The following is an 11,417-nucleotide window of genomic DNA, read 5'->3' on the forward strand; positions in this document are numbered from 1 at the left end:
TCTACTTTTGATCATTGCATCCCAGGATATATTTTTGTCCAACAGATGTCGCTACTGTGCAAAGCTAGAGTATGTTTGCACACTCTCAGATGTCAAATCTGTAGACCACCATGCCCGCATGTGTGAAAGTCACATAATGTTCTAAGTGCATTTACTCCTCTTTTTCATTGTGAAAACATGTTGAAAACATGTCTAACCCACTGGTTGTCAACAGCAGATTTATTTAATCCATTACCCCTTTAAAATACCATCAGATAAAACTATTAAAAATACATTTGACCTCCCTATAGATGAACGAATGGGCATGCCTCTCATTCAAATGTCTTCTGTAAAATGTGTATAAAAACCTGAAATTAACCTCATCTAAATACATTTCTGATAATGAAGCATAGCATAGAAGCATATGACTGCTGAGGTTATTCTGTCAATTGGTATGCTCTCATATCCTTGATTGATTGACAATTCAAACAACTAGAGACATTATTAATAATGTGTTGCTCCACTCACTGTAAATATTTGGTGTGGATTAGAATAGTCTGTACATATGTACATATATCTTTATGCAACTAATGGTGTAAGTGGCTATGTTCTGTAGTGTCTTGTCTGTCGTGTGTGGTTAGATACTAAATTGGTGTATTATGTTTGCTGGCATTGCAAGGCAGGGCAGCAGTTTGCACTGGCCTGGAGAAGGGTGGACTGTATTGAGTGTGTCTCATTTCGGACTGGCCTGTTCAAGTAGGAGAGGCAGGACCGGAGCTGAGACCACCTTACACTGCCCAGCCCCCTCTAACCTCACCCCCCCCTCTCTCACTACCAGTACCAGCACCCCTCCTCCACTCCCTACACACTCACTCTCTCTCTCTCTTCCTCGCCCTGTGTCTGTCTCTCTCCATTCTCCAAGCAGCAGCAGATCTCCTAGCCCTTCTTCAACATCCTTCAAACACCCCGGGCTTTTTCTCCTCAAGCTTCCATCCAAAAGACCGCCTGTCTACTCTTAAACACGCACCGCTGCCTGTGTATTATCTGCACTGGCCAAGTAGTCGGACACCGGACTCCTTTTCTGAAACTTCTCTGAATACTGTTTTATTTTATTTTTTGCTCACCCCGGGGGAGTGACAGCCAGTGACTGAGTGGAGAGTGTGTGTGAGAGGTTTCTTGTGTTGCTCTTTGCCCTGGGGGGGTCTCTGTACACTGTTACCGGAGGAGAAGACTAACTGTCACCATGATGAAAGTCCAGCTGCTGCTCCTGTTGGCCCTGGTCGGCCCTTTCTGTGCCATCGCACGCGCAAGTAAGTCAACTTCCAGCTCCCTAGCCCTCCGAGCACACTGTGTCCTCTCGTGGTCCACTCTCTGGCTACCCTGCATGCTCTCACTCCTCTCTCTCTTGCACACACACCACACCTCTCTTCACACACACTCTTTGTCTGTTTGGCTGGTAGTCCGATGAAGTCTTGAGTTTGAATCCTGAGCTGGGAATTTTTTCCTCCGTTTAAATGTGCGCCGTCTCAGAAAAACTTTCAAATGCTCTCAGTGTTAGTTTCATTTATACTTTTCTCTTTTTTTCCTCATTAGAATTGTTCAGTTGTGATTTCTACTTGTTTTGTTGTAAATGTTCCACTTAGCAGTGAATTTCTTTGGCTCATCCTGGAGGGAAAAGAAAAAGCTTTTAGATGAGGGTGTTAATCTAATAAAGCGCCGCTGGGTTGGATAGTCTGTGTCGATTCTAACAGTTAGCTCCCCCACACTCCCTAAGCCCTGGGGAGGAGGAAAAGTTTGATTTGGAGACACAAGGGGGAATGTGATGTAATGGTGCTAGGTCTTGTGCCTCGTGGGTTCTTTGCTACAGTAGAGAGCGAGAAGGAAGGAAGGAATATCCTTTGGAAGATTCCCAAATAGTGCTCGGATCGCAGGGGGACTCACCAGGAATATACACTGTACACGTTTATCCAAAAGCTTATCCTTCCCTCTCTCTCTCCCTCTCTCACTCCCTCTCCCTCTCCCTCTCCCTCTCCCTCTCCCTCTCCCTCTTTCTCAATCTCTCTCTCTCTCTCTCTCTCTCTCTCTCTCTCTCTCTCTCACTATACCCCCTTTCCTCTCTATTTCTCCTACCCTCCCTCACCAGCCATGGGTAGGAAAGCCATTCCCAATTGGGAGGGAGGGAGGCAGGCAGTGGAAGCAGAGACTCAGAGCAGGGCAGGGTTGGTTTGCGTGTGTATATTAATAGAGGGGTAGCTCTATATTTAAGAATGTCATATGGATGGGCGCGGGAGTGAGAGAGAACACCCGGTACATGAGGGCTTAAAAGTGAAGGGCCCCACCCCTACCCGCATGTTGTTAGACTATCAGGCTCGCCACCCCTCCATATTTACCCATCTTTGGCGGGGTATCAAGCTTTACCCCCCCCACCCCCACTCCCCACCCTTGACTGCTGCTAGTATCGTAGCGGGGTGTAGTGGGGGGGGGGCTGGGTTTATTTTTAAACGGCAACCTTTACCGGCCGAGACACTCCTCCTTTACACGAAGGCTCGCTTGGAAAAGTGTTAACTCTTCAAACTTAACTCTTAAGACAAAAACTCTGCTCCCCAGCAAATTAAAAAAAAAAAACGTATTTAAAAAAACACACGCGCTCAGAACAGCGCCCATTCATTCCACCCTACCCACTTAACTCCCCACACACTCTGCTCCCCCACCCATGCCCCATGCTCCATAATGAGCTTTGTCTTAGCCACCGCCCCACCTCTTTAAAGACCTCTGCACATCTGGCTGCAGAGAGAGAGGTCAATGCCCTTTGTCCTTTCCGACTTGTAAAATGACTCAAGTGTTGCATTCACACTGAGCCACATGCTGTAAAATAGAGGCGGGAAGCTTTGCTGTCACGTCAGTAGAAGAGCTATTTGTTTGTTTTGTCATCCAAATGTGTTTTGCCTCAGAAAAAATCTGATCTGTGTGAGGAGAAAGAAAGTGCACATCTGAGTTTGAGAGGTGGCCGAAGCGGAGGCCATTTTAGCTTGTGAGGGCTGAAGGCCAAACTTGAGTTGTAGGTTTGGTGTGGCAGGCACTGACAGAGAGGGTAATTCAGCTGAGTGGCACTCCCACAACATGGCCGAACGAACAGAGGGCTTGCGTGTGTGTTTGTATGTATGTGTGTGTGGGTCCACTGTCAGCAAGAACATGAATGTCTCACGTCTCTAGCATCTACGTACACCACATGGCGAGACATAGAGGGAAAAAAACACAGGGCAGTACAGATACTTACACAACAGTGAATTTATAGATGGAGTTCTCATGAAGCTTCACTTGATGTATATCACTAAAGTTCACATGATATATTGCTGAAGTTCACTTGATTTAATGCTTAAGTTCACTTGATATATCACTTGATGTACTTCTGGTGGCTCTCTCAGCTTGATATTGGTAATGTCCACAATATATTATTAAAGTCTACATGATTTATGGCTCAGTGTAAGTCTTGTGCCATTGGCGGCTGCAGTGATGTTGTCCAGATGAGGAATGTTTAACGTCCTGTATCTACACACCAGGAAGAAGTCAGGGCCTGTATGTGAACACTCATTGTGTTGTGTGTGTGATAAGAGTCTCAGGGAATATTCCACTCTTGTTATCTTACCTCTCCTACTCAACTCCAAGTGTTGTGCATGGAGGTGCGGCCCAATATCTCCGTATGCGACTCCTACGGTTAGCGTGGGAGGCTAGCCGTGCTGCACTGTGTCATACCATGATGAGATGGGATGGGCGGATATCGCCCTCCCCAGCATAGAAAAAACATTCTTGGGCTCCAGTGCCGGCACACACTCCCTCACACGTCTGCAGATGGGCCCTTCCTGTCGGTTAGAAAGTTTAACGCACACATACACACATGCCTGTGCACACACACACATACAAACCTACACACACACGCACACATGCACACACACACGCACACACACACACACACACACACACACACACACACACACACACACACACACACACACACACACACACACACACACACACACACACACACACACACAGGGGAGCCTCAGTGGCAGCTGATTGTGATGGTGATGGATGTGTCCTACTCCCTCCTTTTCTCTCACACTGTATATCTTTCACCCCCCCCCCCCCCCCCCCATGGGTTTTTTACTGTCCGCCAGGCAGGATCCCCGCCCCATATGGGCCCCACCACCTCTCCTGGCCTTATGCTGTATTCTCTCCCTCTCTCACTCTCTCACTTTTCACTCTCGCCCCTTTGCCTGCCTGCATGCCTTTTATGGTCCCCCCCTCCTCCTCCCTAAGGAGCTTGTTTGAGGGAAATTTTAAGGCAGGGTCATCGAGACAGACTTTTAATGCCCAACTGTGGTTTTTCAGAGCTGATGATACACACACACACACACACACACACACACACACATCTGCTCTGAGGTCAGGCTATCATGGGACATTAAATCAGAGACAGACTGTCTTCACAGAATAGGGGAGTGAGAGAGTGAGGCAACGGAAGGGGCTGCCGCTGGGCTCTCTCCCCTCTTTAAGTTAAGAAACATACCGTTCTCTCTTGGCTCCCCTCCACCCTTCTACACCCCTTTCTCTCTCTCTCTCTCTCTCTCTCTTATTCTCTCTTTCCTCACCCCATTCCTGTCCTGCTACAGCATTCCCTAAGCCTTTATCAGCAGCAACCTCATCCATAGGGAGAGGCAGGGCAGGGAATAGAGAGGGAGAAAAAGAGAGAGGTAGGAAGTTAGAGGGACAAAGAGAACTAGGGAGGGACAGAGAGGGAAAGATGTATGGAGGGAGAGAGAGAGGGAGAGGTAGTGAGGGGGAGAGATGTAGGGAGATCAAGAGGGAGGTAGAGAGAGAGAGAGAGACAGAGGGCAACACTCATATGATCTTACTCACTGCAGCGGAGCTGTATTAGCCAGCACAGTGGGAAGGAAATAGTACTTAGAGCTAATTGTGGGAGCTGCAGACATAATGAAGCAATTGTTAGCGGAGCCGTGCAAGCAGGGGAGACATGAATACACATAGCGCAAGGCCATTCTCACCCAAGCATGGGGCACTTTATCATCACAGACATTCCAAACAAACAGCACAAGTCTGAGTTGCGGTTCAAACCGCTTTTACTCCGTCGTCGTAGAGAACAAATGTTTTGTTATATTTACCCTGGTTGTTGCTAATGAACGTGTGAGCAAAATAGAGACTTAGAATAATAGGGCAGTCCGACCAACGACTTGGTAGTCAGCTATTCAAAGTTATTTTTACCCTCGTAAAGCATTCTCCATTACAACTACTTAGAACAATTGGGAAAATTAAGAAGAAATTATGTCAGAGGCTAAGTTTAGGCAGATTGCACAGCTTCTGTTACTTTTGGAGCTCTGAGACGTTTGAGAGAGCTGTGGGTTTAAATGGCGAAGCTTATTTTCAGAAAAGACGAGAGATTGAAACAGAATATGTTGCCAACCATACACCATGCAAGTTCACCATACACCATCATTTTAGACCACCACTGAAGTTGACTTCCACAACTTCATTTTGAAGCTGCGCTGTCCAGGCAAACCTTTTAGTTGTGGTTGGGGAGGAGAACATTTCCTAACATGCAGAGATAGGGCTTGGGTTGTTGCTCAAGTAGGAAAGCAACAGTAAGGTTTCACCGAGTCCCTTTGTGGTCAACCCTTGATCAAAGAAGCTTCTAAATAGAGGGTTTTTACAATTACAGGATACAAAATGGTACATTTCACTGCAAACCAACTGACAGTGCCCAGAGCACCAACATCCTCCTAAAACTTCAGTTGCCATGGCATCAACTAAAATCCCCAGAGGTTCACTGGAGTTTATATTCTTCTCGGAATAGAAGAAGGAGATCTTGGTCTCAAGTAACTTAATAAATACCAAACTTCATCACCTCAGAATAATTTGGATGCCAAGGAACAACTGCTGTGCCTATGCACCCAGTTGTATTGTTGTACACAGAATCAGCCATTGTTGCTTTTTCCCCCTCTATATCCTAATGGTATGGCATCGTCTTTCTGACATCCTGCCTTCTTGCTTTCCTCATCCAGCGTTCTGTTATGGCAGTGCTTTTCTCTGCACAGGAAATGAGGCAGAGGATGTGACATGCAAATGTCCAAACACAGCCCTTAGACAGGATGGGGTGGGGAGGGTGGGGACTGGAGAGGGATGGAGGGGCAGGGTGGGTGGGGACTAGGGAGGGATGGAGCAAGACGCGGCTAAAGTTTGTTCAGTCATGGGGTGTGGTCGCCATGTTCTCAGTGCTAGGGATGGACTGATGAGGGAGGGGAAATGGAGTCTGTGAGACATGAGTCAGGCCTGGGAGAGAAAGAGAGAGAGAGAGGGGGGGGGGATCACTGGGAACATGATGTCAAGGAAGAATGTTATTATTTATGGCATCTTTTTGTGCATTTTCTCACCGTCTCCTGGACTTTCCAACTTTCCATCTTTCTCTCCAGCTACTAGATTTCAAACTGTGGTAAAATCCCTGTGAATAACTGACAGGGGAATATGACATCATCAAACCCCATCCCTGTTAAGTCATAATAAAGTAGTCACTCATCTCAATTGTCATATCTGTCACCAAATGTAACCCCTCTCTTCAACCTGTGTGAGTATTGTCTATTTACCTTTCCCAGTATTTGAACTCCTCTCTTTGCTGTCCCTCAGGCACACTGGTGACACCATCAGATATAGAGCTGGTAACGGATGCCCCTGAAGCACCTGGAGCCACTGAGTCCCTCCAAGTGGAAGAGGTCACAGGGGCGCCCACTGAAGCCGTGACTCTTGCCGCGGAAGTTGTAACAGATGCCCCTGCAGTAGAAGAACCCACAGAGGCAGTTGCTGCCCAAGAGGTGACAGAGGCCCCTGCTGTGGAGACTGAAGCCCCTGTCGTTGCCACCACGGCTGCAGCAGCAGCGGCAGAGCCAGAGGCAGAGGCAGAGCCAGAGGTCACAGAGGCGCCTGCTGTGGTCACTGAGGTAGCCCCAGAGCCTGCAGCCGAGCCCAATGATACTGGGGCTGCAGAGACTGCAGAGGCTGAGGACCCTGTGGTCGTGGAGCCAGAGGGTAAGGATTCAAGATATGGGGGGGATCTGTAGTGTGTCTCCAGACTAGAGCATCAGGATGGTTCCTCTGCCTGATTTGGCATGTTTTCCATCTCTTTATCTGTCTATCTTTGCCTTCATTATTGATTGTCTGACCTTGTCTTTGCTCTTTCCCTTCTCTTTTTGTGTTCCTCAGATGGCATGGGCTCTGGCCAAGTGGTGGGTATCGTGATTGGTGCATTGGTGGCAGTTATCATTGTGATCGCCGTGGTGATTGCGGTGGTGAGGAGAATGGGAAAATACTCGTAAGTACCTCCCTGCTGGATACACACACACACACACACACACACACACACACACACACACACACACACACACACACACACACATGCTGAAACACATACACACACACACACACACACACACACACACACACACACACACACACACACACACACATTCTGATTCTGATCTTACTCAGAGGACTACACCATAGAAGCATGAAGCTGTAATACCATGCACAATACTCTGTTATTCTCACAACTTACTCTTGATTGCTGTAATATGCATGCACATTAAGTCACTACTCTTCTCTATGATGAAAAGCCTAGAGTAAACTACCAATTATGTAATGGGTGTTGAAAAGAATATGTTTTTCATTGATAAGATGGCCTCTCACACCCAACACAAACTGCACTGCTTTTTCGACCAGAATTGGTCTTCTTTGTAGAACGCATTTGCATCATAACCTTTCCTTGAGGATACTGTCATGTTATGAGGGATATGCCTGCTTGCTTGCTAATGAGGACGTTTTCTATGCCATAGGTCTTCAAAGAAAAAGCCTGCGAAAAAAGAGAGCATCTTGGTTTCTGTAATTTACTCTTTGATTGTCTCCCAGTTTAATCATCTTAACCCCCTGCCTCCTATGGTCCAAAGTCACAGACACATAACAAATGTCCATCACAGATTGACATGCCATTGGTTGCTACTCCTCCTCTGACACATCCACTCATGGTCCGATGAACCACTGCCATTGTCCATTCAGTAAAACAAGCATCTCTATTTGGGTTTCCAATTGCCTTCAAGTCAAAAGCCTTGTGTATTGACTCAGTGTGTCTGTATGATGGTCTACCAGCAGTCTAGCCGTTTGGCTGTACATCAGTTCACATTGATTATTTAGCCAATTCCCATGGATCCAATGTGGAGTAGCAACTCAAGGCTGTCATCCGGTGTGTTTTATCCTGGTAAACTAATTCTACAAGATTTGTAGTTGTTGTCAGTACATTTTTTCGAAAAGGTTTGCCAACTTTACTTGAGCACACTGTTTTCCTCTTTTCAGTTTGGTCAGTTCGCACATTTGTTCATGCACATTATCTGGAGAGCGAGGTAGAGACAACAGTTCTCTTGAGCTCCATGTGTGAAATGTATTCAGTTCTAAATCTACATTTGTCCATTTACAACCCCCCTGATTTCAAATTTCCCCTTTTCTTTTTAAAACGATTCAAATAATTTTTGGAATAAGTCTTTTTTCCAAGCCCAATGTCTGTAGTGTCTGGAACTAAGATAACATTTGGTATATTACCTACATGTGTGACTTTTTATATATTATATTAATCAAATACGTATTTAATGAAACTACAATCACCCATGTTCTTGGTTGTTCATGTTCAGGTCAACGAATCATGACATTTCATGAAACAACATCTACTAAAAGTAATGTTGTTCATATATTGTGTTATGTCCGGAATCGTAAATTAAGCAACTATATTTGTTCAATTTGTTCAACCATAACCATATTTTGGACCATGCATTGACATTTTATGATAGTGTAAGCATTTGTGGCATTTGGGTGTTTTAAGTGTGTCTGTCTTAAACCCTCTTAAACTCTCTCTCTCCATCGCTTTTTGTCCCACAGCCCCTGAGGAGAAAGGCTGCGAAACAGGAAGAGCGCCCCAAGTTCTGGAAATTCTGAACTACTGAACTATGTCATTTCCTGTCATTAAACAAGCATGCTACCAGCACTCTAACCTAACCAGGATCCTGGACTGTTGCTTATAGAGGAGGGGGAATTGTGTGAGTGTGTAGGGGGGTGTGGAGGGGGGCAACCATTCTCCTCTGCCCCCCCTCCCCACCGTCCCCCAACCCCCCAGAGCCATTGATATCAATGGCTCTTCCCAACTCCACAGCAACCCCCTACAGCAACAACCAACAACCAACTGAAAAAAAGGTGTCCACAGTGAATTTCAGGGTCTTTCATATGCATCTGTAAAAGAAAAGGAAGTAAGGTATATGACTAGTGGTAAAAAAAACAACAACCTCTCTCATGCAGTGATGTATACATTAACTCAGATTTGCATTTGAGTTGATGAAGAGGACCTAAAAACACAAAAAGAGCAAAACAAAAAGAAAGACACAAACTAAATATACAAAAAATTGTGGATATGGTGAAGAAAGCAGGAGAGAATGTTGTGAATTCCATAGGGTGTATATAGTACCATGCAAAGGGACTTACAATTAATTACCTTCTCATATGTTGCAGTTGCTTACTATAGCATTCAGTATGATGTGACATATAGGCAGCCTCAGGCTATATTGTGGCCAATGGACCTACTGAAAACACATCCAAAACACCTCGTACCAACATAGTATTTTCTTCCAGTAAACACCTATAGCCAATGAGTCCCTCTCTACAGATTTTTTTGACAACTATATGAAGCACTGTGTGCAGAAGTTGTTTTAACATTGTACTCTTGTTCTGAGGGTTAGCAAGGGGCTAATAAAAAAAAAAGACGCCCTCATTTGCAAGTGTAACGTGACATTCTGCCCGCTTTAACACTGACATATAAAAACCTAATACATATCTGTGAAATTTAGCAGAAGGGTTTGTGCCACTGTCTCTGGTATTCCCTGGATAGTTTGGAGAATTTTACTTTTTGAAGTGCATTAATGTGAATTGACTGTACTTTAACTGCCACCCATTCCAGTAGGACAGCTTTGACAACTTCAGGTTTTCACTCAGAGACATGTTCCATAGACAAGTAGTGGTCGTTAGGCTAGCCTGCATACTACTAGCATTGTCCATTTACAATGTATTCACTGTACCTCTGCTTACTATAGTTTGGGTAGAATACCAAATCAATCACACACAATGTTTAAATACAGCTTATACCCCCAGAATGCATGCACAGGATGATTTTCTTGGTTGCACTCAGTTTGGGTGCACAGTTTTTAGGCAGCAATGCCCACATTTTTCTTTTCATAATAGTTTAGTGGTCATTAATGGGTGTACAAATAATTCAGTCTCAGCTTAAAGCTCAGCTTGCTTTTAAGAACTCAGTTAATAAGTGCACTGAATGAGTGATAATAATGTTTAATGAACCTGCTTTAGACACTGCAACAGTTTGCAACGACGTTTGTTTCCCCGCTTTTGCTCCATATTATCAACTCTAGGTCTTTAATTTTTGCTGTCTGATTTGTTCGAGTCCTTTTATTTTATTTAATTGCAGTGTTTTTGTTCATACTGTTTCAATAAAAAAGTGAAAACACCCAACAATTATTCACTTGTTTGCAACTTGTTTCTTTGTGTGTTTTTGGTAGAATTGATACATTGTGTTCCTGTTGTTGGCCCATTGTTTCTTAGCTGATGACTATCAACTTAGTGCCTATGAGACTGTCTAAAGTCAACACATTCTTAAATAACACTTCCTTGAATTGTGACCCACATGCCAAACAACTGGTGACAACAACTAAAAAAAAAAGACATGACACTATTTGCAATTTTCGTGTGAAAGTAGCACCTATCATTACCCAACTTGCACAGGGGCAGCAGCCAGTGTCGTAAGCTGATTGGCTCAATCAGGTAATGCACATATTACATTGACTCCCCCTTCCACAGAATCATGATAAACACCACTAAATGTGGTGTCAGGGGAACATATGGCTGAGACCGTTGAGTCTCGAGGTGGTTTCTTTGACAGTTAGGTGTGTTTTTTATGTTGTGTTATGGAGTTTCTCATACAGCTCTGTTAACCTGGGGCAGCGCTCCAACAGTGAGCTGTGAGGCACACAGTGCTGGCCTGTGTCTTGCTCTCTCCTCCGTGTAGTTTTAGGCAGCAGCCCAACGCCCACTGCCCCAGCCCTAGGCCCAGCCCCAGCCCCAGCCCCAGCCCCAGCCCGCCAGCTTCACAGTCTGCTTCAGCTCTGCCGGCTCTCTCCCTCCGTACTGGGAACAATGGAGTCTTTTGAGGGGAGTAGATGGAGAGGCTATAGGCCTTGTGAAGCTCCAGTGTAGCAGCTCTCCTCTCCTTCTGCCACTCTTCATCCTGGGTTTTCCCCCCCACGCCCCACAGGAGGTGCTACGGCAAA

General features: G+C 45.4%; 1 protein-coding gene across 2 annotated transcripts; it reads left to right on the forward strand.

Annotated features, from left to right (window-relative positions):
* Positions 1-861: 861 nt before the first annotated feature.
* On the forward strand, positions 862-10,602 carry pdpn (podoplanin; the record flags this gene model as incomplete). Of its 2 annotated transcripts, XM_083675411.1 has the most annotated exons (4): positions 862-1,289; positions 6,676-7,074; positions 7,249-7,357; positions 8,968-10,602. In XM_083675411.1, exons 1-4 carry the CDS (start codon positions 1,223-1,225, stop codon positions 8,972-8,974), a joined length of 582 nt encoding a protein of 193 aa, XP_083531537.1. In that variant the 5' UTR covers positions 862-1,222. The 2 variants fall into 2 exon arrangements, with proteins under 2 accessions (XP_083531537.1, XP_083531538.1); XM_083675412.1 differs by lacking the exon at positions 8,968-10,602 and having other exon boundaries at positions 7,249-7,361.
* Between the last annotated feature and the right edge of the window lie 815 nt (positions 10,603-11,417).

Source organism: Argentina silus, assembly GCF_951799395.1.
Source record: "Argentina silus genome assembly, chromosome: 8".
Taxonomy (NCBI): Eukaryota; Metazoa; Chordata; class Actinopteri; order Argentiniformes; family Argentinidae; genus Argentina; species Argentina silus.